Below are 24,558 nucleotides of genomic sequence, written 5' to 3'. Positions count from 1 at the left end.
CGTGGGGATGGGCACTGAGCCCCACCCCAGCACCCCAAGGGCAGCTCTGCACCCCACTAGGTGCTCCCTCTCCTCCTCTCCGGGGTCCCCCTCCAACACCAAGCCAGCAGCATGGAGAACAATAAATACTGTAATAAATAGAGAAAACCCTGTCACATGGCACTGCTCCGGCAGCAGGTGGTGCGGCCGGGGACCGGGGGCAGCTGCTCTGCTCCGCTCTCCCCAGGCCCCCTCCAGCGTGGGTGTGCGCAGGTGCCCCTCCGGCTGTGGCAAATCCTGCCGATGCTGGGGACGGGGCGCGCGGTCCTTGTCGGTGCTGTCCCAGTGGCAGGTAAGCGTGGCTGCGTCCGGCTGTACCCTCCCTCCTGCTGGCTCAGTGCTGAACCTGGCAGAGGGCCGGGGCTGCAGCCAGAGCCCAGCGCCCTCCTCCAAGCTGGGGAGCCCCACAGCCAGGGCTGCGGGACGTGGGGCAGGCTGGGGTGCCCCAGAGCCCCTGGGGATCAAGGTGGCCTTGGAGATTCATCAATAGCACAGCAACCTTCGGCAAGCAGGACACGGTCCTGGAGGCCTGGGCTGGGGGCAGTGCCAGGACCTTGTAGGCCAGAGAAGAAGGGCAGGGTGAAGCCGTTTCCGTGCTGGGCACAAGGAAAGGCTATTCTGGTGAGCGTCCAAGTGGCCCCCAGACTCACAGAAGCCAAGGGGAGCTGTAGCTGGGCGGAAACCAAGGGTTAAATCAAACCACACCAGTAGGATGGGGCCCGTGTCCCTGCCAGGTTTGAGGCTGGAGCCAGCAGCCAGTTCTCACACAGTCCCGTGGCCCAGTGTGTGCAGACAAAGCGGCATTTCGTGTCCTGCGTGGGGGGGCGGGCGAGGCCCCAGCTCAGATGGGCTTGTACAGCAGCGTGGTGACGTACTTCTTCTTGTAGCGGTGCGTGGCGCTGAGCACCATCACTCCGTCCTGAGAAAGGCACCGCATCAGTGGAGGCGGGCGGGAGAGCAGCGCAGCCTGGCCGCGCCGAGCGGGCGTGGGGAGCAGCCCCAGCCCGGCCTGCCGCCCGAGGCTCCAACACCCCGGACAGGGAGGCAGGGCAGAGCAAAGGGAGGCTCTGGTGCACAGCAGGAGAGCCCAGAGCTGCTCAGCTCCACCACGCTGCAGGCAGGCAGGCAGCTAAAGGGAACTGTAAGGAGACAACCACCTACACCCACGCGCGCGCCACGCTTCACCGGGCAGCCGAGCTGTCCTGCATGGGTCCTCCCACCCCTGCACCACCCTCTACACCTCACAGCCGCCCAGTTTCTGCTCCCTGGAGGTGCTGCAGGCTCCTGGGAGCCACAGCAGCTCCCCTTCCCTCACCCAGCGGCCTCAGGGGACCTGCCCTTACCTTGATGGAGAGCGCGTAGAGGTGATTGAGCATGACGTGGTTGGGCTCGGGCAGCAGTGCTGGGTCACACTAGGAGAAGAGGAGTGTCACAGGGGAACAGCAGAGCCCTGACCCCCCAGCCATCACAGGGAGCTGCCATCTCAGGCAATCTGAGCTGCTGGTGTCTCTGGCTGTTCTGAACAGGAACAGAGCTCAGCTAAGCAGGCAGAGCAAGGGGCCAAACCAGTGTGGTTAATGGGAAAAGTGATGCTTTTCCCAGGAAATGCCAAGGGGAGACCAGGCTCCCTGCAGGGAGGACTCCCTTTCCACCCCCAGCGTGGCGCTCTGTGCTGGCAGTATGCTGGTACCCACCGAGATATTGGTGTCCTTGTTCAGGATGACCTGGAGGAGGTGAGGTGGGAGGATGGGTGGGGATTTGAAGCGCTCCTCAGGCCGGTATACGTACATCTCTTGGCCATAAGGTCCAGGCGGTGAACTTGATAAGTCTAAAGAGAAGAGAAAGGAGGAGACGTGAAATGGCTAAAGCAGGACTGGCGAGCACAGAGCAGCTCTCAAGAAGCTGGGAAGGACCCAGCAGGGTCTTCCAGGCACAAACATCTCCCATGAGCCATGACCCCATATCCTACAGCAACAGCTCAGCCTTTTCACTGCACAACAAGCAGCCAGGTGAGCCCCGGGCATTTCCAAGCAGGGCTGCAAGCCAGTACATGCACTAACACAACACAAGCGCCCTGCAGCATCCACCCCAAGACCCCTGCACGTGGCGCTCAGCACAGCTGAGTCCCTCTCCCTGTAGCGAGCAGCCAGCTCGCCCCAGAGCTGTACCCTTTGCAGCAGGGGCACAGCAAGCAGCACGCCTGCGTGCTCTCGGTGCTGCAGGACTGCCTGACAAGGAGGTCCCAGGAAGGACAAAATGGGAAGTCTAGACTGAGCAGCTGCTCAACCCACGTGAGGGACCACAGGAGCTTGGGGTCGCTGGAAGCTGGGCTAACCGTATCTCCCCACCACACCTGACCTGACCATTTCGGAACACTCAGCACCCAGAAGGGCTCCATCTCCCTGGAGCTACTGCTGCTTGCTGGCTTCTTTCCAGCAAAGTATCTCCTGCTCAGGCTTGGCAAGGACGTGAAGATGAGCTCTATCTGAGCTCCATCTGAGACAGGGTTTGTACCAGGGATGGCAGCTCACACTCGGAGCGCCCTGGACCGAAACACGACCGAGCTACCTGCCAGCATTACACACCGAGCCAGCACTGCCAGTGTCTGCACGGTAACCTAACCTGCTGCTGTAACACAAGTGGAGAGGGAGGTCTGCAATGTGCTAGCACTAGTACAAATTACTTTGGCGTGAAAACCAAGAGTAGCTGCTGAAAATAACCTGGATTCTGCTCTTGCCTAGCTTGTACCCCAGATTAGATGACTTACAGTTGAGCAGACAGAAAGGCCTGACGTTCTTGGCGTCCACCAGTCTGAAACGGCCACCTCTGCCGCGCACAGGCACTGACCCTGCTCCAGGACACGGCTAGCACAGGACAAGTTACACCAGCACAGCCCCTCCATAGAAATGAGGCCTCAGCTGTGGGCTGCTGAGGACATGCTGCCAAGCGCTACTCTTCCCAGGTGCAGGCCCACACCTCTGCTCAAGGGGTCTGTCTGACCCCAGAGCAGTGAGTCTCAGAGTAGAGGAGGTGGAAACTAGCACATGCAAAGCTGTAATGCCACATAAAAACTCACCCCGACCTGAGGTTTCTGAGCTCTCCAGGGAATCCACCTTCAAAGCATCGAAGACTTCAAAGTCAGACTTCTTGACGTGAATCAGGTTGTTAATTGTCCCCATCTGGCTGGTGACCACTGGCTGGAAAGAACTGACCTAAGAGTCTTTCTATGTTTACCTCCAATCAAAGCACACCCAACACATCCTAGATCCTCCTGGCCCGAGCTGCCATCGCTGTGCCATTACCTCAGAGCACCAGTGGCCAGTGTCTAGCTCTGCTCTGCACTTGCTGATCTCTGCTGTTTACCCTGAGGGGATTTTCCTTTACTCCCAGTCTCCTACATCACCTCCTATTTTCACCCTCCATCCTGCTACATGCCAATTGGCAAGTGTCTTCTCCTTCCCATGCTGCTACCACATGATTCAGTTGGGAGAACCGGCAAGTGAGTGCTGACCCCTTGGCCCATCATCCCATGTAGCCAATTCTTAAATGGACTTAAAGGCCTTCTGGTGTTTCCCTGCCCCTCAGTACCTCCCCAGCATTTCCCCGTACAGTGTGTCTAAGCCCAGAGGAACCAGCCTCTGAAAGGACTCATGGGATGGAGATGCCCCTTTTGTTTTGGCACATACCCTCTGCTCTTCCTGTTCCCCCTCTGCTGCAGTTACGTCACGTCTAGTCCCCTGCATAAGACAAGATCTGCAGGATTAACACTCTGAGCATTACCTCGGATGGGTCATGGACCCACTGGCCATCCACAAAAAATTTGTACTGGTGTTCTCCTTCTGGGAGGTCCAGGATAGCGACAAAGTCGTTGTGGCTGTGCAGAGAGAACAGACATGCAACAGCATTACCCTGTTGATGCTCTGTGTGCTGCTTTTCCATGGGGTTCCAGAAAACAGCACTTGTTCAGGCACTGCCCAGCCCCTCTACACCAACACCTTCATGCAGGGTTAGGCTTGCTCATCGTCAGTGATCTAAGGCACAGACTCAATGGGAGTGAGCGTTCAGAGCACTAGCACGGCTCAAACCCTTAGGAGTCCAGCTGCACGGAGAGCTGCAGGCAGTCCAGCCCTGCATGCACAGAGAACGTGACAGGCACCCTGCGCAAGACACTGGGGAGGAGCGTGGGCAAAGCATCTAACTCTGCGCTGGCACTGCAGGACGCGGGCAGCAAGTGTAGCAGCTCTGTTTGTGAAGCCTGCAATTGAGATAAACCCATTCCAGAAGATTTGCTGGGATTACGCCCAGAGTCCTACAGGGCGTTTCCACCGAAATCACAGATGTATTGCAGGACAGCAACAACATCATTGGGGCAGGAAGACACGTGAGGGACAAACAAACAACCCCTGCTGGCAACAACACAACTAGGCACAGGGTAAGGCCACAGCCAAGGGAAGAGCTGACAGCTTCCAGAGGACTGCTGCATACCTGGGCAGGGCTCTGCTGCCAAGACCAGCTGCTGCGTGGCATCCAGCTGGGCAAGCAATGTGGCCCATCCTGCCCTGCCCCTCCGTTTCACAACCTCCCACCACCACCACAGCACCACCCAGGGAAGAAGATCATTATGTACTTGGGCTCAGACCCTACAGCTTGGGTGAACTGAGAAAAGCCAGGTGAGCAAAAGGAACAGCAACCAGCACAGAGAAGGGAAAACACTCCCTTCAATGGAGCAGAGGAGAACGTAGAGTAACCTGAGGGACTGGCTACCTCTTGATGAGCGGGATCTTGGTGCTCCAGTTGTTGAAAGATCCGGAGATGAAGACTTCTTTGCCTCCATCGGCCCAGCGGATGACAGTGGGACGAGCCTGTTGGGATGGTTTCGCTGACTCCTCCAGATCTGGCTGCCATGACACAAACTCCTTGTCCCCAGGAATCTGAGCAAAGAAAATCAGAGCCTGACGGAGACACAGAGACGATCGGGACCACGTTCACTCCCCCCCAGCCCATCTACACAACCGAGACAAGAGCATCGCAGAATGCCTCCAGCCTCCCAGCTCTCCACAGCCCCCTCACATAGTCAGGAGCACAGCCTCGCACAGCCAGTGAGCTGAAGCCCCAGCCAGGTCCCCAGAAGGCAGGACAGGGAAGGCAGTGACCAGCCCCTACCTTGGAGTCATGGGTACTGAAAACACTGGGGTCATCAGTGCTGCCCACCATGATCTTGTGTGGGTGCTCCTTGGCAGGGTGGGGGGCACCGGATCCATCCGAGCGATGGGACTTGGAGCCATGGCGCTCCCCAGACACTCGCTCACTGGTAGTGTTCCCCATGACAGTTCAGCAGCCCCTGTGAGAGAGAGGACGTCAGTGTGGCTGTGTCTATAGACTCTGGCAGTGAGGAGGGGAGCAAAGGCGCTGTTTCCCAGTGTTCTTTGCCAGGGGAGACTGACAGCAGATCTAAAATAGGCCCAAAGTTCATTCCCACTGCCAAGTTTGGGAGCTGAATGGGAATTTAATAAACAAGACAGCTTGACCTAATTATAGTCATATCCTTATGAACCATCACTCTAGTTAAGCCAGTAATTGTTATACTCCAAAACTGATACTAGTTATGCTGCGTTCCACACAAGCCCTCAGCAGCCAGCTTAATAGAGGGGCTGACAGGAAAAATAAAGCCAACCTTTATGGCAAATCAACTGCTTAGCATTAACAGAGGCTCTTTCATAGTCCTGCAGTCAGGCTCTACAGACAAATCCCCTACATCCAGCAAGAAAACAGCCGGAGAGTGAAAGTAGCAGCTGTTTAACAGCTCCCAACAAATCTCCAAGAGCTTGCGGGCAGAAGAGCAGAGCCTAGCGCCTGGCAAAGGTGACAGAGAGCATTTAAATTGCCCGAGTGGAATCGTCCAAGCTGGAGCTTGGCCAAGGTGTAGGACTAATGCTGTAGTGTCTGCAAAAAGCTCGGCTCTTGATGGCATTCACTTATGATTCACCAAGCAAGTCACCATGCCAGCTGCGGCACAGCGCAGCGAGAAGGTCTGCTTGTGACCCTCACCAGTGGCACCACCCCGGGCACTCTGGCATCTGCCTGGCCATCTGGAGGCACAAGATGAAGGAAGCCGCCTGAATGCCAGGAGGTGGGCCATCATCCCCAGTCTCACCCAGCTCAGAGAACGCAGAACAGAAGTGGCCATACGGCACCAGGCCAGGAATAATTACGTGCCTCTTGGGACAAACAACAAAGCCTCTGCAAGCTACACGGGGCTTGTCAGGCCTTACCCAGTTCCCAGCAGCCAAGATGGACCGGGGTTCTTTCCCCCTTCCCACAGTTATTTTGCAGCTTTCAGCTTACCGTGCCGATCATGGGCTCTGCAGGGCAAGGCAAGCCTGCCTTGGTTCATGTGCTTAGTTGTGACATTTGAGGATTTGTTTAGAAGATCAAATTATAAGAAGGGTGCCAGGCAAGGCTGCCAGCCAAAGCCAGGCTTTAGAACATTATGGAGCAATTACTAAAGCATTTCTTAAATCCTGAGGGCTAAAAGGCAGCTCGGGAGGGCAGCTAACCCATACCAGCATCCCCTCTCGGTGAGGATCAAGTGTACCTGAAGATCCAGGTCAGATGAGGGCCATCATTTGCTCTGACACCTTCCCCCTTTGCCCCGAAGGAGGCTCAGTCAGCTCCTCACAAAACCTGCCCCTGTGCCACTAGACCTGCTGTGGAGGAGCTTCTTCCCCAGTATCTCCGCTAAGGCTCCCTTACTACTATCTATGGGGAGGAAGGCAGGAAAGGCTGAACATTCTCTTGTACCAAGACTGACCTGAGAGATGCGTGCAGGTGTTAACAGGTGTGAAAGCTTCTCTTTCTCTTCTCTAAAAGGAATCCAGTCCCTCTGGCTGTCCCTTACAGGTCACGCTCTCCAAATGCCTCCTGAGGTTTCTCCCAAGCGGCGGCTCCTCTCCAGCGCATGGTATCCAAAACCCCGTGCAGACAAGACCACCCCACCTCCTGCATCGCAGGCACCCTGCTGCGCTGGGACAGCCAACTCTTTGAACATAGCCTGCGGTACTTGGCTTTTTACTGAATGAACTTCTACAGCTCAAACCCTCCTGCATTCAGACAAGCCCCCACAGCACAGCACGCTCCAAGGGACGTACGCAAGTACCTCCAAGGCACCGATGGAAACGCTGCCCATACCAAAGCCCAAGCGAAGCCTCCACGGTGCCTCAGCGCATCTGCTGCCAGTTTGGCAGCAAGCCGCTGCCAGCTGCAGTCCGCAGCACGGTGGGTGCCTGCTGCCGGATTGCAAGACCCTTCCACCTCCCCACTCGGACCACCACACTGGAAACACCACACCTTGCCATGTCTCGCTTGCCACCTCTCCCACCCGGCCAGCAAACCCCCGGGACACCAGCTTCCCGCAGCGGGGAACACTGGCCAGCCTGGCAGGGTTTGTTCTGGGCGGACGGGGTCTCTGCTCAGCACCCTCCCTGCCCGCAGCCTGCCCGGCCGGCACCTCCGGGGTTACCCGGGGAAGCCGGGCTCCGCTCCCGCCTCCCGAGGGGAAGCCGAGCTCGGGGTGCCGTGAGGTGAAGGGGATGAGCCGGGGAGAGCCGCGCTCCCTGCCCGGCCCCGCCGAGCAGCACGGCCGGGAGCAGGGCTCTGCCAGGCGGCGGCAGCGCGGTCACGGCACGGCCGGCCCCCGGGCCCCGCTCCCCTGCCCTGCCAGCGCCCGCCGCGGCCCTGAGGAGCCGGCAGGCGGCAGCGGCCCGGCCGGGCCCTCCTGAAGGGGCTGCGGGGCACGGCTCAGGCCGGCCACAGAACGAGGGGCGCAGGCCACCGCAGCATGGCCCGGGGGGGGCGCCCAGACATGCCTCACCCACCTTCTCCCGCCCACCCGCCGGCGGCCTGGCCAGCCGTGACACCCCGCCGTCACCCCCGGCCCCGCACCGCGGCCCCACCTGCCCGCCGCCGCCGCCGCCCCGCTCTCCGCCTCCGTCCAAAATGGCGACACCCCCCGCCGCCACCGCCAGCCTCTGCGGGGCGCTCTGGCCCGCCCCCGCGCGCCGCTCTATGGCCGCGCCCCCCCCTCCGCGGACCCGCTTCCCCGCTGCCCGGCAGCCGCCATGTTTGTTGAGGGCGGCTTATTGTCGTCCATTGTTGTTAAGGGCGGCCGGGCCGGCGTGCGGGCTGAGGGTCGCGCCGCTTCATCCGCACCTCAGCCCCTGGGCGGCCATGTCGGTTGAGGGCAGCGCTAGGGCTGGGGCCGGGGGGGCAGGCCGGCGGTGGGGCGGGTGGGAGCTGAGCTGAGCTGAGCTGAGGTGGGCGTGTGGGCAGCGGGCTGCCTGCAGGCGCCTCAGGACGGGCACGGGAGACAGAGGCAGCCCACACAGCGTGGTTCCCGGTCCCCTCAGCACTGGGACAAGCTTTATTGCCCTTTTCTCGAGGGCCCTGGCCGGCCAAGCTCCCGCTTTCCCCGCTGCCTCTGCGCTGACCAAACCCCTGGACAGAGATTGTGGAGCTGCTGGGCCGGGATTTCAGGAAGGGGAACGATCCCTGTCATGGCAGCCCCGGGCAAGACCTGGTGTGGCCCGGGCACCGCAGGAAGATGAGACAGCCCAGGCCGTGTCTTCAAGGAACCGATTCCGTGCCTCCTGCCATGGTGCAGACCTAGCAAGAGACTACAGGAACACCCAGGCCCGAAGGAAAGGAAGCAGATTGCCGGGAGGACCAGCTGTCTCCTTCATTTTAGGTTAAGGAGATAGCAAGACATAGATGAGGGTGGCCACGATCAAGCCAATGCTGAAGACCATGAAGACATGCGGCACGGTGCTGGAGGAGGCAGGGCAGGCCCTGGCCCTGGCTCGCAGGGGCCTGAGCATGCGCTGTCGCTGGGTGAGGATGGCCGCCCTGGCACCTTCCCACTCGCCCGGGCCCCGCAGGCGGTACTGGTATGGCGTGCAGGGCCCGAAGGCCACCTCCAGCGCCAGCTTGGGGTCGGTGAGGAAGAGGGCGAGCAGGTTGGGCTTGACCCCCACCTGGCAGGCGAGCTCGTCCATGTAAGGGATGTAATCCACCTGGATGGTGTGCCGCTGGCTCTTCACGTACCTGCGGGCAGGGAGGGCAGGTGGGTTTGGTGTGTGGGCATAAGGGTAATGGTGGCAGGGACGATGCCTGCGCAGGGTCCTTACCGCTTGGCCATTTTCTCCTTGGTTTGTGTGATGTCAGCCAGCATATCGGCGGATGGCGGTAGGTCCTGCAGCCCTAGGGAAGAGGAGGCTGTAGCTGGAGGGAAGGCTGTGCTGCTTCTGTGACGTGGCTGCTTCTGCAGTCCAGCCTGGCCTCTGCTTGCACATGGAAGCTTTTGGGGCTTTGAGGACATGCCACCACATCAGGAGCAAACTGGGAGGCACAGGCAAAGATAGTGGTGGCAGGAAAGGAAAGGGAGAAGGTGATTTGCTAGGAATGGCACCTGTTAGTGGCCCCTGCAAGAGCAGATGAGTGTGATGCTCACTGCAAAATGCAGTGCTGGGTTTTGTCCTCAGGAAGAAACAAAAGGAGGGTAAAAAGGTGAGCAGAAGGAGTTGGCATGTAAGGAGATGCCACCAGCTGAACAACTCTGTCATGCTGTAGCTGGAGGAGCCCAGCTGCATCCCCCCCAAACTGTCTTGCTTACCCTTGAAGACGCGGGTGGCCCAGCGACACTGGAGCTCCGAGATGGGCATGATGGCACCCAGGGGCTGGATGAGGCCAATGAAAGCCAGCGTCGGCTTCTCCAGGTCCGGCGGGAACATGAATTTGTAGAGGGGGATCTGGTTCTCCACCACCTTCACGCAACCCTCGAGGAAGGGGAAGGAGAAGCTGTACCCCGTGGCAAAGACCACGGCATCAATGTCTTCCCTGGTGTCATCCTCAAAGATGGCAGATGTCTCCGTGAACTCCTTGATGTTTGGCTTCACCTGCACCCTGCCCGAAATGATGCGGTTGGGCAGGTCGTCATTGATGGTCGGGTGCTGGTCAAAGATCCTGGAAGGCACAGACACCTCGTGTGGGCTCAGGCAGCGGGATGGCCAGGTACCTGGGGTGCTGCTCAGGTGCTCACCGGTGCTGGGGCTGCAGGCCATAGAGTGCGTGGTCAAAGTGGGCATTCATCTTCCTCTCCAGATAAAAACTGCTGACGTTTTGAGGCACCAGGCTGCGGAGGAGCTGCACAAAGCGGCTGAGGTAGGAGAAGTCGAAGGGGTACCCACCATCTGCCACCCGGTGCAGCACCCAGGTCCCGCGCTTGGTGCTGAGGAAGACCTGGGAGGAAGGAGAGGAGAGGCAGTGGTGTTGCAGCATCCTTGGGACCCGGCTGGGCCCCCGCCGTGCTCCTTGGACAGCAGGGATGCCAGCACAGCTGCTGGGACCACAACAGCCACCCCCACTGAGAGGGGATAGGGTGCTTGTGGCCGGGTGCTGGAGGGAGAGGAGCCCACAGGGGGTGGCACGGTGGTTTTTAGTGCCCTCCGGGATTTAAATAATAAGTACCCCAGCCCTGGCAGCTCTCCTAGCACACCTGCTTGGCTGTGTGGCTGAGCTCCACCGCGATGTCAATGCCTGAATTCCCGGTGCCAACCACGACTACCCTCTTGCCTGAAAAGGACTGTGGGCTCTTGTAGTCCCGGCTGTGCAGGTACCAGCCCTCAAACTTATCCAGGCCTGGAAGAGAGAGGGAAGCCATGCCATACTGGGATGTGAGGCTGGGGGGGCTGTCCCCCTGCTCAGACTGGTGGTGTGTTTTGGGAACAGGTTGGGACCAACAGGAGCGACACAGCCCTGGGATGGTGCCCAGAGAGGCAGTGGCATCTCTAGCCTGGGAGATGCCCAGTGTGGCCCTGAGCATCCTGCTCTGGCTTTGGGGCTGGCCTGGCTTGGAGCAGGGCTTGGACTGGAGACCTCCATGCTCCCGTCCCCAAATCCTCCTGCAGTTCCCCCAGTGTCAGGCATTGGAGGCAGAGGAGCAGCTGGGGTCTGTGCCATCCTGCCAGACCCTGGTGACAGTGTGCTCCAGCCTGTTCCCCAGTCAGAGGGTCTCCACAGCTGAAAGCCCTCCAGGCATTTTTGCCTGGCACCCAGAGGAGAAGGCCACCACCAGCACTGAGCTCTCAAGCCTGGCCGGGGAGCTGGAAAGCCCAGCTGGTGCGTGGCCAGCCACACGGGGAGCCTGTCTGCGGTGGGGGAGGTGAGCTGGCAGCAGAACAGGGCGCTTTGGTCAGGTGCATGGCAAGAGGCACTGAGGACAGGCCACCGAGATGGATGGGATGGCAGCAGGCTCATGCAATCCCACCTGGTGCATTAACCTGTGGAGGCATTTTTGTCAGCAGCCAGAGTGGGGTGGGGGCTGAGCTGGAAAGGAGGGTGGTCCCAGGAGTGTGAGGGATCGGGTGAGCGGCCCGCGGGGCGGTACCTGGGAAGGTGTTCAGCGGGAGATGTGCCTCCGTGTGGTGCCCGGTGCACACCAGCACAGCGTCGAAGACGGCCGCCTCCTGCTTCCCATCACGCTCCGTCACCACGTCCCACTGGCCCGTGGTGGCGAAGTCGGGGCGCTTGGACACCCGGCACACGCTGGTCTGGGGGCAGGGGAGGCAGAGTCAGGCACCCCGTGCCCCCTGGCCCCGCCGCCACTGCCCCCCGGAGCCCCCACCTCTCACCCTGAGGCGAATGTGGCGGAGCAGGTCGAAGTGCCGGGCGTACATGCGGAAGTATTCCATGATCTTGGAGTTGTGCATGTAGTTGGGGAAGTTGTCAGGGATGGGGAAGTCACTGAAGCACATCATCTCCTTGGAGGTGTTGATGATGACGGAGCGGTAGATGCTGGCACGGCCCTCCTCGGGGTGCTCCTGCGGGAGCGGGACACAGCTTGGCGCCGGCCGGGGACCCCAGGGCTGCCAGCCTGCCCTGCCAGGCACCTCACCATGCTTGTAGGTGCAGGATTAAGCCACAGGTGGTCATAGCACCTGTCTGCACCCAGCGTCCTCCCCCGGGTGCAACCGCCCACCCCACAAAACAGGGAAAGAGAAAGCTCTGAGTTGGCGGGGGCCATGCAGTGGTGACAGCAAGTTGTGGGAGGTCTTGTGCCTCGGTTCCCCCACTCTCCCTGCGGCCCCCATGAGGCAGAGCATTCCCAAAGCTGTCCGCGCTGTCATTGCCCCGGTGACCACATTGGGTCTCTCCGGTTCCTGAGCCACAGGTGCTGCCAGCTGAGCGGGCGCTCCTGCCCCTGGGGTCTCTGCCCCGGCGGCTGGGCGCCGCTGCCCTGGCTCTGCTCCACCGTGGGTGGAACCAGCGAACTGTAACCCAACCACCCCGATTCCCAGGCTGGTGTGGCACCCTGTGCGTCCCCCCCAGGCTCTCCCAGGCAGGTATCAGGCTGCTCTTTTTGTGGGTGGGTCCCCAGGGGAAAAATCAGCAGCTTTGTTATAGGTGGGGCAGAAAAGAGCGCCGGGGCTTCCCCCGAGGCAGGGAGAGCCAAGGCACAGGGGAGGCAGTGCTTGGTGCCTGTGGGCAAACGGCTCAGGGGCAGGGAGAGGAGCAACTGGGACTTCCAGGGAAGGGCTGGGTAAGACGGGGACTGGGACAGACAGCAGGGTCAGATGGGAAAGCGAGCTCTGGAGTAAGGTCCTTAGGGAGGGTCTGTCCTGCTGCTGGGGGGAAGGAGGCAGGGCCGGTGTGGCTGGTACACCAGCTGGCACCAGGGGGACCTCCCCCTACCAGAGCATTTTTTCTTTTCCGTGGCCTTTCTTGGAAGCCTGCCTGCGCACCCACGCAGAGCAAGGGAGCGGTGCTTCACTAGCTGCCAGCGATCCATCCCAGTCCCACCCGTGCTGCTGCCACGGGGCAGGCTGGCAGGGCACGGGGCTTACCTCGAAACGCCAGAGCCCCCCGATGTCCCAGCTCCTCTCGAAGCAGGTGGGGACCAGCCCCTCATCCAGGCAGCATTTCAGGGCGCACAGGCCAGAGGCACCAGCACCGATGATGGCTACTCTCCGGGCAGCCATGTCCCACGGTGTGGTTGTGGCAGGGATGCTGGGGAAGCCTCAGCCAGGGACAAAACGCGCTCAGGAGGGTGTGGAGCCTGGCAGGTCACACCAGTGCTGCTCAGTTGGGGATGGCTGTTCCTGTGCTCCCCATGGAGGACTGAGGTCAGCTGGTGTGTCACAGGAGGTGTGTTTCTTCCAGACATGATCTACAGGTTCCCCTTGCTGCCGTGCCACACCTCCTGCCCGCGCCCACCCGCTGCAAGAGTTTTATTAGGTGCTGTAAGTGCTTAATGGTGCCGACGCTGCCCTGGGACTTCGTGGGTGTGGGGGGTGAGATGCGGCTGAGCTCCATATTTCAGCAGGTCATGGCATGGAAAACAAAACCAGGAGATGCTCGGAGCACTGGTAGCCAGCAGCTATGCCAGCCTCAGCATGTGGTGGTCGGGACCCCGTTGTCACCTCTCTGGGTCCCGAACCCACCCGGCCATCTTCTGGAGGGGCTGTGTGCTGGTGACGAGGGTGGCACTGAGCCATGCTGCTGTGACCCCTGTGACCTGCTCCGGCACTGCACACCCTGAGTGCAGCAGTTTTGCTGTGAATACATGTGTGTGCATGCATGCAACCCACGCTGCCACGGTTGTGACCTCAAACCTGCGCGCATCCCCCCTGGCGTGCAGGGGGTCACGGTGGTGTCAGGAACGGGACAGACGCCTGTCTCTGTTTAACACATTTATCCAGTTAGGAAGTCTGCTGTGCTATTTAGCTATTGTGTGAATGGGCCAGGGGTGGCACGGCTGGGTTAGAGGTGACAGAAAAGCCCAGTGTGTTACTGCTGGGTCAAAAGCTCTGGCTGAGAGGGACTGGATTTTACTCATGTGAGAGCATTTCCTCCTCTGGCCCTGGCAGCAGCTCCCCAGGGAGGTGCAGAGCAGGCACTGAGGCATTATTCCAGCAGCTGGGGAGACTCTGTGCATCCCAAGCTCATGGTGTGGCCACGGCGGGGACGTGCCAGGCAGAAGGAGGGCTCTTGCCATGGTTCCCAGGCTGTCATGGGACAGGGGGTGGCCAGCCAGGCCCCTCAGCACATTGCAGAGCCTCCCTTCCCGCGCTTGTAGGGCACCTACAAGTAAGCAAAAACAAAGGCAAGGACGGCCACAGCCCCGACCAGCTTGAAAATGAGGGGCACGGCAGGGGCGGAGGGGTGGTCTTCCACGTGCCGTGTCTGCAGGGGCTTGATGATGCGCTGTCGCTGGGTGAGGATGGCCGCCCTGGCACCTTCCCACTCGCCCGGGCCCCGCAGGCGGTACTGGTATGGCGTGCAGGGCCCGAAGGCCACCTCCAGCGCCAGCTTGGGGTCGGTGAGGAAGAGGGCGAGCAGGTTGGGCTTGACCCCCACCTGGCAGGCGAGCTCGTCCATGTAAGGGATGTAATCCACCTGGATGGTGTGCCGCTGGCTCTTCACGTACCTGCGGGCAGGGAGGGCAGGTGGGTGCTGGCAGCAGGGGCAGCAGTGCCCCACATGCCGGCAAGGTGGTACTGGGGGGACCGCCATCGGGAGGGAATCAGCGGGATGGGGGTAGTGCGGCTAGGCACACCCCTGCCGTTTGTCGGCATGGCCAAATGTGCTGGGACGTAGCCAGGGGACAGGATGGGTGCCTACATGCAGCTGTGCCCAAACCAGCTCCCTCCCTGTTCCCTGAGTAGGGTCTTACTCCTTCGCCATCGCTTCTCTCTTCTTCTTGATGTCAGCCTCCATGTCGTGCCGTGGGGGAAGCTTGTTCAGCCCTAGGGAGGATAAGCCACAGCATGGGGGTGCTGCACCCCGCTGGCAACAATGGCCACTGTGGTGCTGCTCTTGCTGGCACCACCGTGGCTGGCAGTCTGGCACCTGCGGCATGTCCAAGCTCCTTGGGATGGGAAGGAGTAGCCCATGGGGCTCAGGGTACAGATGTCCCTGTGCTGCTCAGGCAAAAGCCCAGCTCACCACCACAGCTGCAGGACAGCTGTGCCGTTCCCCATGGCCAGATGGCACAGCTGGCTGCTGCCTCCCAGGCATGTCTGTGCACCATTTGCGCCGGCACCAGGGGTGCAAGCCCAGGCTGCAGCCACAGGGGAGGTTTGCCTTGCTTACCCTTGAAGACGCGGGTGGCCCAGCGACACTGGAGCTCCGAGATGGGCATGATGGCACCCAGGGGCTGGATGAGGCCAATGAAAGCCAGCGTCGGCTTCTCCAGGTCCGGCGGGAACATGAATTTGTAGAGGGGGATCTGGTTCTCCACCACCTTCACGCAACCCTCGAGGAAGGGGAAGGAGAAGCTGTACCCCGTGGCAAAGACCACGGCATCAATGTCTTCCCTGGTGCCATCCTCAAAGATGGCAGATGTCTCCGTGAACTCCTGAACGTTGGGCTTCACCTGCACCCTGCCCGAAATGATGCGGTTGGGCAGGTCGTCATTGATGGTCGGGTGCTGGTTAAAGATCCTGGAAGGTACAAGGAGCCATGAGGGCACTGGGGTAGTGTGTCTCTGCTCCACGTCCTGCTCCAGCCCCTGCTCCCTGCTCTGGGTATGCTCAGCCCCAGGGATGCTCATTCCCAGTGGGGCTGGTCCCCCAGGGACGCTGGGCAGCTGCCACTGCACTGGTGACACTGTGGGTCCCTGGAAGGAGCAGTGGTGGCTCCCTTGAGCATTGTCTGGGCACAACACAGCTATTGACTCCATTTCCAGGGCTGGTGCCTTGGCCCCAGCCTGAGAACAGCGAGCATGGCCAAGTGGGACTGGACATGGTGGGAGGCGGAGAGCCCCTCCTGGGCAGGGGGAGCATTTGCTGGCACCTGTGCTTTGGCTTCAGGCCATAGTGCGAGTGGTCAAATCTGGCGTTCAGCTGGTTCTCGGCAAGGTGGCACACTATGGACGGGCTCAGCAGCTTCTTCAGGAATGCCTTCATGCGGGTGGTGAAGATGACATCGATGGGGTAGCCCTGATCTCCAACGCGGTTGAGGATCCATGCCCCCCGGCGGGTGCTGAGGAAGACCTGGGCAAGGAAGTATGCATTGCTCCTGAAGGCTGTGATGGTCCTGGGGGGCTGCCCTTAGGGGGGTACGTGTCCTTGCCCCAGGATCACTCCTCTTTGTGCTGCCCAAGTGCTGAGTGAAGACCCGGACGGCAATGAGCTGGCGGTCAGCACCCAGCAGGGAGAGGTAGGGAAGAGCCGCAGGGGCAGTGCCAGCCCGGGGCTTGGGGATGGAAATCAGGGTATCCATACGGGATCAAGTCTTGACTTCCACTGTTGCCTGGTGGCTGGGATTGGTGGGTGCCAGCACTGCCAAAACCAGCAAGTGCCAGGTCGGAGCAGTGGCTGTGCCAGAGCCTGTGTCCTGGTGTCCTTGTGGAGCCAGCAGTGTCCCATGGGGGGCTGTCCTGCCCCCCAGGACCCCACTCTTGCTGCTCACCTGCTTGGCCGTGTGGCTGATCTCCACGGCCAGGTCCGACCCTGAATTCCCGATCCCGATGACAATGACCCTCTTGTCAGTGAAAGCCCAAGCGTCCTTGTAGTCTCGGCTGTGGAGGTAGAAGCCCTTGAACTTCTCGATTCCTGTGGGCAGGGAGGAGGGATGCTTGGCTTCTTGCCGCTGAGCTGGAGGGTCACCTCCTCAAAATCTGAAATGGGGATGCTCCCTGGCCCCACCAGACCCCTTCTGGGGAGCGTGGGACTGCTCCTGGAGCCAAAGCAAGGTAGGGAAATGCTGGGGCTAGGAGGAGGAGCAGCAGGAAGAACAGAGACCGCCACAACTGGGCTTGCTGGGGTCTCTCCTTGGCCAGCCCACGGGGCGGTACCTGGGAAGGTGTTCAGCGGGAGATGTGCCTCCGTGTGGTGCCCGGTGCACACCAGCACAGCGTCGAAGACGGCCGCCTCCTGCTTCCCATCACGCTCCGTCACCACGTCCCACTGCCCCGTGGTGGCGAAGTCGGGGCGCTTGGACACCCGGCACACGCTGGTCTGGGGGCAGGGGAGGCAGAGTCAGGCACCCCGTGCCCCCTGGCCCCGCCGCCACTGCCCCCCGGAGCCCCCACCTCTCACCCTGAAGTGAATGTGGCGGAGCAGGTCGAAGTGCCGGGCGTACATGCGGAAGTATTCCATGATCTTGGAGTTGTGCATGTAGTTGGGGAAGTCGTCGGGGATGGGGAAGTCACTGAAGCACATCATCTCCTTGGAGGTGTTGATGATGACGGAGCGGTAGATGCTGGCACGGCCCTCCTCGGGGTGCTCCTGTGGGAGCGGGACACGGCTCAGGGCTGGCCAGGGCTGACGTGGCGGCCCTTTGTGTGAAGCCCCTACCCTCAACCTCGCCCCCAGGACCCTGCCGTGGCTGGCTGTGTGCAACACTACCAGCTGCCACTGGTCTCCAGCTGCTGTGGTGCTGCCCCCCAGCAGGACACGTGGCCAGCAGGGCTTACCTCAAACCTCCAGAGCCCCCCGATGTCCCCTGTCCTCTCGAAGCAGACGGGTTCCAGCCCCTCTTGCAGGCAGGCTTTGATGGCGCACAGCCCGCTGCTGCCCCCTCCAATGATGGCCACTCTCTTCGCCATGCTGCCCTCCGCCACGGGGTCTTTGCCTGGGGACAGTGCCGGAGAGTGGGGGGTGAGGGGTGCAGCCATGCAAAATTTTGGCCCTGTGCACCAAAGAGGTCCCAAGCTGAGAGGTAGCCCCCCAAAAATTTGTCCGGGGCAGCTGTGAAGCAACTGCTGTCCCCCTCCCCGGCAGGGACCTGGCCAGTGCTGGGGTTTTGCACCACCACGGTATTGCCCCTGAATGCCATGAGGGGAAATGCTACCGAGTGCCAGGGAGCCTCCAAATCTCTCACCCACGCTACGTCCCCGTGGTGGAGGAGTGCCAGAGTGCCCCGTTCTGCCGCGGGGACCGACGGCTCCCTCCAGGGTGGGCAACAGCCCCTCCACCTGCCCTTTGCCCTCTCCCTTCCCCGGGGAGATGCCTGTTGTGCGACCCCAGCACCCACAGCATGCCAGTGACCCACAGGGACCGGGGACTGCAACCGACCTGCTGCCCAGGGAAGGCCAGCGGCAAGCACGGAGCCACAGGAGAGCCCCTGCCGGGTTGTCCCAACCCGTGACGCCCAACGGTGGCTTGGCTTTATGGTGTGCAGTGGCCGTGAGCAGGGCCTCCCCCTCCGTCACGCCTCCCACGGGGCCGGGGAGAGGAAGGCTGTACCTGGCTGGCTCCCAGCTGCCTGCTTGGCTCTTCCGGCAGCGGCTCTTGCTACAGCCTGGGATGGTGGTGTAAGGAGCCACCGCAGGCGCCTTGCTGGGAGCCCCCGTGCTGGGACACCGTAGGGACACGGGGCTGCAGGAGAGGCAGAGACGCAGCTGGCCCTTGTGGCATGGACACTGCGTAAGCAAACACTGCCCTGAGTGTTAACCTTTGGAATTATCAGGATTAGCCCAACCCTGTTTATGCCGATACCCGGGGCACACGCAGCACCGGCTGCTCTGGTGGCACCCAGCACCACGTCACCCCCACCCCCCCCCGTGGCCCTGGGCTGGGCACATGAGCATAGCATCCCCACGGCCGGCTCCTGGGCCAGCAGGACCCGGGTGTGAGAAGCACCATGCTGCTGGGGTGTCAGTGGTGCTGGGGTGGTGGGACTGGTTAGGAAAAGGCTCTCCCGGGCAGCTGGAGGCACGGAGCAGGCGGCTGGGGAGCCCACCGCTGGCTTCTGGCACATCGGTGGCTGCACAGCCCCTGGGGGCTGCAGGAGAAATTTGCTCTCCTGTGTCCGGGGAGCTTCACCCCAGAGCTGAGCAAGGCGCAGGGCTGCAGAGGGGCCAAGCTCTGCAGCTGAAACCATTTTAACATTCCAAGACTCGTAATATGTTTGCGGTAAGTATAATAAAGCTCCTCCTGTCCCTCAGTGTTGGCTAGGGCTGATCTCTGCCGGGGGCAGAGGTGTCGAGCTGTCAGCCCCCACGCTGTGCCTGCCTGCTGAAAAGCATTGAAAGCATCTCTTACCGGGCAAGGGGATTGGCACGGGGATGGCGAGGGGGCAGCACTGGCAGTGCCACCCTCCCTGCTCCGCTCTCAGCTGGCTTCTGGCTCTTTTCTAAGTTCGGCAGGGACTGTCCAGGGGCAACAGGTACAGGAGACTTTACCCCAGCCCTCAACCCAACCACTGTGGTATGAAACCTCTGCGCAGGTTGTCTTCAAATTTGCCCTTCTCCCTTGGCAGCTACGAGAGGCTGCGCAGCCCTGGACTTTGTCCCCACTGTGCTTGGGCTCATGGCCCGACCAAACCGTTGCCATCAGCCACAGGGAACCACGGGAGTGCACCAGGGTCAAGCCATGGCATTTCAGTCAAGGATGGCTTGTTGCTGTCCATGGGGAAGCCACAGCCCCCCGCATCTGGCAAGCACCGGGGATGTGCGGTGTGGTGGGCAGGGCATGTGGACACATCTGTTCAGGGCTTCCACAGCGGGCAGAGGTGCCTGTGCTGTGGGCCAAGCTGAGCAGAAAGCACCAGTCTCCTCCTTCCTATCACCAGGCTGGCACCTCGGCCAGTGACGAGTGACAAGGAGCGATGGACACAAGCACAAAAGGAGATCAGAGGTCTTGCTGGCAGAGGCGGGCAGAGGCAGAGCTGAGGTGAGAGGGTGGCTGGGCAGCCTGTGAGCCAGCAGGGCCATGCACTGGTGATGGTGGGTAGCACCAAGCAGCTTGTGGAAGGTCCTGCAGGTGAGTCAGGAGCAACTTCTAGCACACGCGTATGCATGTGGGAAGAAGCCACAGATACACACAGTTGCTGCCCTACTCTTCCATGGCCTGCAGAGGAGGATCCCAACAGCTGCAAGAACCACTTGGATGAAAAGCACTGTGGTTTTGGGAAAAAGTAAAGCTAGGATGTTTTGTCACAGCCCAACAAGCCCAGATCATCCCAAACCCTGACCATGCCACAGCATGCCAGCTGCCCGTAATCGCACAGCCACCAGAGCTTGTCTCTGCCTTGGGGTGGGAGGGCTGGCCAGGTGCTGCTGTGTACCTGCTGGACTGGCCCAGCGGCTGCCAGGCACATGGTGCAACCCAGGGGATTTTTTTTCAGGCACTGGAGTACCAGCAGCCCCCAGGCTGCTCCTGCACCTTCACCCTTAAACACTGCCTGGTTTTAATACGACTTATCCCATGATTTCAAGGGCCTGAGTGCACTAATAGACCTTAATGGCCATGACAAGCCTCACCTGGGGCCAGTCACTCCCAGTCAGATGTCGAGAGTCACTAAGCTCAGTCCAGAGCCCTCACTCCATCTGGCTGTGGCCTCTGTTGATGTGGATTCTGTGCTTTTCTGGCTCAGTCTCAGCCCTGACTCATTACAGAGGCTCCACACGGTCCCCTCCCGCCAAGGACAAGCAGTCCTCCATGAGAAACTAGGCTGCCAGGACCAAGGGTGCCAGGGTAGGAAAGCCAGCCTGCCCGGAGCACAGGAGCTGCGGTGGTGGCTGGCAGAGCCAGAGCCTCTGGCTGCAGGGGGTGCAGGTAAGGCTCAGCGCCCAGGGCTGCCCCGCAGCCTGCGTGAGGGCGTACTGCTGGCTGCTAGGCTGTAGGGAAGGGGCTCGCTCTGCAGGATGCTGTCAGCAGCACTGGTAAAGTGCTGACAAACAGGAATTGCTGTGAATGTGCTGTACCCCCCCCCCCCCCGCCCCCCCTGAGACTTGACAAGCTGAAGCTCTCACGAGGGCTACCTGTTACCCGGTGCCTTGGAGATGGCATGGATGGACCAAACCCTTGGGCACACCATCCCTTCCCCATGGCGCTGGGAGCCAGGTGCCCACGTCCTCACTGCTTAGAGCTGGCCTCAGTGCAGTACTTAAATTGAGATTAATAGGGAAGAGACGGATTGCTTAGGAAGGCAGAGCTCTTTATGAACCTGAGGACAGACCCCAGAGAGACCCTCCCGGCAGACATAATGGAGCAGATTGTGCAGGGCATGTTTGCGACAGTAACACAGTGACAGTGATTTACAGCATACAGATACATGGGCTATGGCAGAGAAATCTCCGCAAAGCCACAGCTACCACATACATCATATGCCAACGCAGCAGGTGTCCAGCAAGAACATGCAGATTCACAGCATCAGCAGCGAGCTGCTGGATGAACGTGCTGAGCCTCCCCTGGGCTCTGCAGGGACTGCTATTTTTTCATGGGGGAACAGTCAGTGCTGCTGCTTGGCCAGTGCACGCCCTGCCCGACAGCCCATCAGGAAGGCAAGACAGCACCAAACACCTAAGTGCAGGCACAGGAGCCTGCAGCACCGCTAGTGTCAAAGTCTTGGCTGGACAGATGGGGTCTAGGATGTGAGTTCAAGTCCCGGTATCCCCTCCCTGTGCGTGCTCAGAAACCCAGGCACATGCCTCCAGCTTTGGGAGGGAGTCAGCTATCAACGGCTCCAGAGCGCAAAGAGGGCAGGCGCGTTGAGTGGGGACAGCCAGCAGTACTCCACCACGCTGTACAGTGCATAGCCCAGGAGCAAACCAAAGAGCACGTCCGTCATATTGTGCCTGCCCAGCATGACCCTTGAAATGCTGACGATGAGAGCCCAGAGCACCACGAGGACCCGCAGCGGGACGGCCAGCACCAGGTGACGTAGAATGAAGCGGGAGACCAGGGCAGCTCTGGTGGCGTGGCCGGACGGGAAGGAGTACTTGTCCACCGAGATGGTGACAAACATGTCCATCTTGTTGTGGGTGGGCCGCTGCCGCTTGACAAGCCCTTTCACCACTGCCACCAGCACGAGATCCAGCAGCAATGCTAGGAGACAGTAACTGTAAGTGAGCAAGGTTTGGGTTTTGGGGTGTGCTGGGTTTTTTGGTCGGTTCTCCCCGTCCCCCTCGGCTCCATGGAAAACAAGGCAATAAACAAAGCAGCCATTAGCTAAGAAGAAAGCACTTGGTTACCAAAACCTGCTAAGAGGAGGCAGTATTTCCCATGGCTACAATACCCAGGCAGGGAGAGCATGGCAGTCAGCCAGCACTTGGCCTTCTCCAGCACATCTTCAGTCTCTGCTCTTGCTGCACGCAGCCCTCATGCAAGGCCAGACCCTCTCCTGCCACAGCCAGCAACAGGGCTCTGCCCAGCTTGCACTCAAGGGCTGTTCTTTCTGCGTAAAATCTGATCTTGCCATGACTCGGGGCCCAAACCCACCCTTAATCTGAAGGCAACAGCGGGGTTAATATTCCCCACAACTCCCTTCCCGACAGCCGTGCTAACTCAGCATTGCTTTGCCTTTCCTTCCTGGCTGGGGGGACAAACTGACCCGGGTGAACGATCGATCCACTTCAACTACTCAGCCAGAGCTCAGCGTGAGGGGCCTCAGCTTGTGGGCGGCCAGAGCTCCGGTGGTCTGGCTTCTCCCTGCGGCTGGCAGGATTAACGCCAGAAAGTTAACCGCACTTCGGTTTTCAGGAGCGGAATAAAGGGTGACTTAAATAATGGTAGCTGGCCCCCAGAGAGCTAAAGGCTGTTGCAGTAGAAGTCACCTGTGAGCAGCATTCAGCCAGTATTTGGCAAGAGCAGCTTCCCACGTAGGGCAGAGGGTGCTTTCTTCATCCCCATTAGCTCGGCTAGCCCAGTGCCCACAGCCAGGGCTACTTCTTCCAAGGCAGTCTCGTGAGAGGCTGACTTCTGCTTGTCCTAAGGCTTATTTCTGGACACCAAATCTTTTGGTCACTTCAGTCCATTCCCTTTGGTTAAATACCTGTACCTCCCAACCCCCCTTAAATATAGTTCAATTGCTTTTTCCCGTTTTACATATGGTTTGGGATGTTCAGCTGGGACATTAGGGAACGCTCCTTTCCCACATGGGTGCTGCAACCCTGGGACAGGGCCCCTGAGAGGTGGTGGCTGGCCAAGGCCCTGGTGCTGGGACAGACCTCCTCGAAGCAGAGGTCAGGTTGAAAGCCTCCAGGTCCTTTCCCACAGCCCTGCCGTGCGGGACTGTAATTTAATCACGTGTTGCTAGATGAAAAAGATGAGTAAACTCATATGTTTCCCACCAAAAGGATACAAATTCAAATAATAAGTGTGAGACACCAATTATTTGCAACTTCATAGAAGAGTAAGAACTTGGACCCTAAAAAGGTGTGTTGCTCTGGAGCGACTACGGTTTCTAAGTGAGCAAAAATGAGGAATCTAAGTACACCTAATAGGACGGGATGCCGGGGTGGGGGGGAATGTTACACCACACAAGATTAAAACGCATGCTTTGAGGTGAGTCTCCTCGCTTGCTGATACAGATCAATCCATGCAGGTACTACCTGCGGGGAGCCCAGGGGTGCAGACGTCTGCGTGCCAGAGCAGCTTTTCAGGGAACAGGCTGGTGGCTCAACACTAGGCAGCTGCACCTGGAATGCACTGTTCTGATAAGCCGAAGAGCTAAAAGAGAGTTCAGCTCCCCGAAAGTCTTGTGCAACCGCAGGAGCAGTTTGGCTGTCAGGAGTTTCGCAGGCCGTGGGTCAGAGCTGTGACGTGCGCCGTACCCAGGCCACCATGCCCTGCGGCTGCAGGGTTACCCGCGCTGGTGCCAGGCACCCCGGGTGAGCCCGCGCCCGTCACTCAGCACCAGCTAGCACCCTCGGGGCTGTGCGAGGCTGAGGTTCACCCAGCTCTGCCCCGTCCCCCAGGTCCCCTTGCCGCCCCCCGCCTCGCAGAGCCCCGCGGTGAGCCCCCAGCCTCACCGAACAGCAGGTTGAGCAGCACCTCCCTGGCGGCAGAGCTGTGGCTCTGGCAGAGCCCGTAGCAGGTGCCGAGCAGCCAGGGGACGCCGTGCCCCGACACCTCGATGACCTTCATCAGGGGCCGCGCGCTGCCCCAGGCCGAGCCCTCGGCCGCGCAGACCCCCAGGCGCTTGGAGGCCCAGAGGTCGATGGCGAGCAGGGAGCTGAGGGCGATGCCCACGAAGGACGGGTTCAGCTTCATGCAGTCCTCCTCGGGCAGCGCGGCCGCCGCGGGGCCGCCCGCCTCCCGCCGCCGCGCCGGGCTGTCGGGGGCGCCGGGGCCGCGCTGGCTCACCAGGGACAGGAACTCGGGGCGGCCGCCGCCGCCGCGCCGGTCGCGGCTGCTCCGGGGGCTCGGCATGGCGGGAGGCCTGCGAGAGGCGTGGGGCCCGTCACCGCCCGCCGCGCCTGCTCCGGCCGCCCGGCAACCGGCATGGCACCCCCCGCGCGGGGCCGCTTCCCCTCCCGGACGGCGCCCCGCTCCTCCCGCCGCACCCCCAAGGGCACACCGCCGCCTGCTCGGTACCGGGCAGTCCCACCGCGGCGCCGCTTCCCCTTCCGCCTCCCCCCGCCGGCCGCGGTGCAGCCGGCTGCCGCGGCGCCCCCTGGCGGCGGGGAGGCCCCTCCGTCCGGCCGCGGCCCGCGGGGCGGGGCTCGCCCCGCCTCCCCCCGCCCCCCGCCCCCTCCCCGGGCGCACGTGCCCGCCCCGGCCGGCGTACGGCAGCCGG

General features: G+C 60.9%; 4 protein-coding genes across 16 annotated transcripts; all 4 read right to left on the bottom strand.

Annotated features, from left to right (window-relative positions):
- Positions 1–64: 64 nt before the first annotated feature.
- PRKAB2 (protein kinase AMP-activated non-catalytic subunit beta 2) lies at positions 65–8,054 on the bottom strand. Of its 11 annotated transcripts, none has more exons than XM_055724405.1 (9): positions 7,992–8,024; positions 6,851–7,057; positions 5,203–5,380; positions 4,804–4,970; positions 3,820–3,913; positions 3,116–3,236; positions 1,734–1,867; positions 1,383–1,451; positions 65–958 (listed from the first exon to the last, which is right to left on the bottom strand). In XM_055724405.1, exons 3-9 carry the CDS (start codon positions 5,362–5,364, stop codon positions 881–883), a joined length of 825 nt encoding a protein of 274 aa, XP_055580380.1. In that variant the 5' UTR covers positions 5,365–5,380; positions 6,851–7,057; positions 7,992–8,024; the 3' UTR covers positions 65–880. The 11 variants fall into 11 exon arrangements, 8 of the variants coding, with proteins under 8 accessions (XP_055580380.1, XP_055580379.1, XP_055580381.1 ...); XM_055724404.1 differs by having other exon boundaries at positions 6,851–7,090; positions 7,992–8,021; XM_055724406.1 differs by having other exon boundaries at positions 6,851–7,054; positions 7,992–8,015.
- Positions 8,055–8,428: 374 nt separating this feature from the next.
- Positions 8,429–13,619, bottom strand: LOC102046805 (flavin-containing monooxygenase 5-like). Its single transcript, XM_055724392.1, has 8 exons — positions 12,936–13,619; positions 11,724–11,912; positions 11,480–11,642; positions 10,589–10,731; positions 10,133–10,332; positions 9,707–10,056; positions 9,222–9,294; positions 8,429–9,138 (listed from the first exon to the last, which is right to left on the bottom strand). The coding sequence occupies exons 1-8, from the start codon at positions 13,068–13,070 to the stop codon at positions 8,784–8,786; spliced, it is 1,608 nt and encodes a 535-aa protein (XP_055580367.1). The 5' UTR covers positions 13,071–13,619; the 3' UTR covers positions 8,429–8,783.
- Positions 13,620–13,768: 149 nt separating this feature from the next.
- On the bottom strand, positions 13,769–19,258 carry LOC102055121 (flavin containing dimethylaniline monoxygenase 5). Of its 3 annotated transcripts, none has more exons than XM_027798239.2 (10): positions 19,080–19,258; positions 18,282–18,457; positions 17,510–17,667; positions 17,133–17,321; positions 16,889–17,051; positions 16,504–16,646; positions 15,886–16,085; positions 15,184–15,533; positions 14,765–14,837; positions 13,769–14,518 (listed from the first exon to the last, which is right to left on the bottom strand). In XM_027798239.2, exons 3-10 carry the CDS (start codon positions 17,639–17,641, stop codon positions 14,173–14,175), a joined length of 1,596 nt encoding a protein of 531 aa, XP_027654040.2. In that variant the 5' UTR covers positions 17,642–17,667; positions 18,282–18,457; positions 19,080–19,258; the 3' UTR covers positions 13,769–14,172. The 3 variants fall into 3 exon arrangements, with proteins under 3 accessions (XP_027654040.2, XP_027654042.2, XP_005434244.2); XM_027798241.2 differs by having other exon boundaries at positions 18,282–18,413; positions 19,080–19,165; XM_005434187.3 differs by lacking the exons at positions 18,282–18,457; positions 19,080–19,258 and adding an exon at positions 18,111–18,251.
- Positions 19,259–20,959: 1,701 nt separating this feature from the next.
- PLPP6 (phospholipid phosphatase 6) lies at positions 20,960–24,393 on the bottom strand. Its single transcript, XM_055724219.1, has 2 exons — positions 23,792–24,393; positions 20,960–21,866 (listed from the first exon to the last, which is right to left on the bottom strand). The coding sequence occupies exons 1-2, from the start codon at positions 24,189–24,191 to the stop codon at positions 21,496–21,498; spliced, it is 771 nt and encodes a 256-aa protein (XP_055580194.1). The 5' UTR covers positions 24,192–24,393; the 3' UTR covers positions 20,960–21,495.
- Positions 24,394–24,558: the final 165 nt, after the last annotated feature.

Source organism: Falco cherrug, chromosome 12 (genome assembly GCF_023634085.1).
Source record: "Falco cherrug isolate bFalChe1 chromosome 12, bFalChe1.pri, whole genome shotgun sequence".
Taxonomy (NCBI): Eukaryota; Metazoa; Chordata; class Aves; order Falconiformes; family Falconidae; genus Falco; species Falco cherrug.
This window is presented reverse-complemented; position numbering and strand designations above follow the sequence as displayed.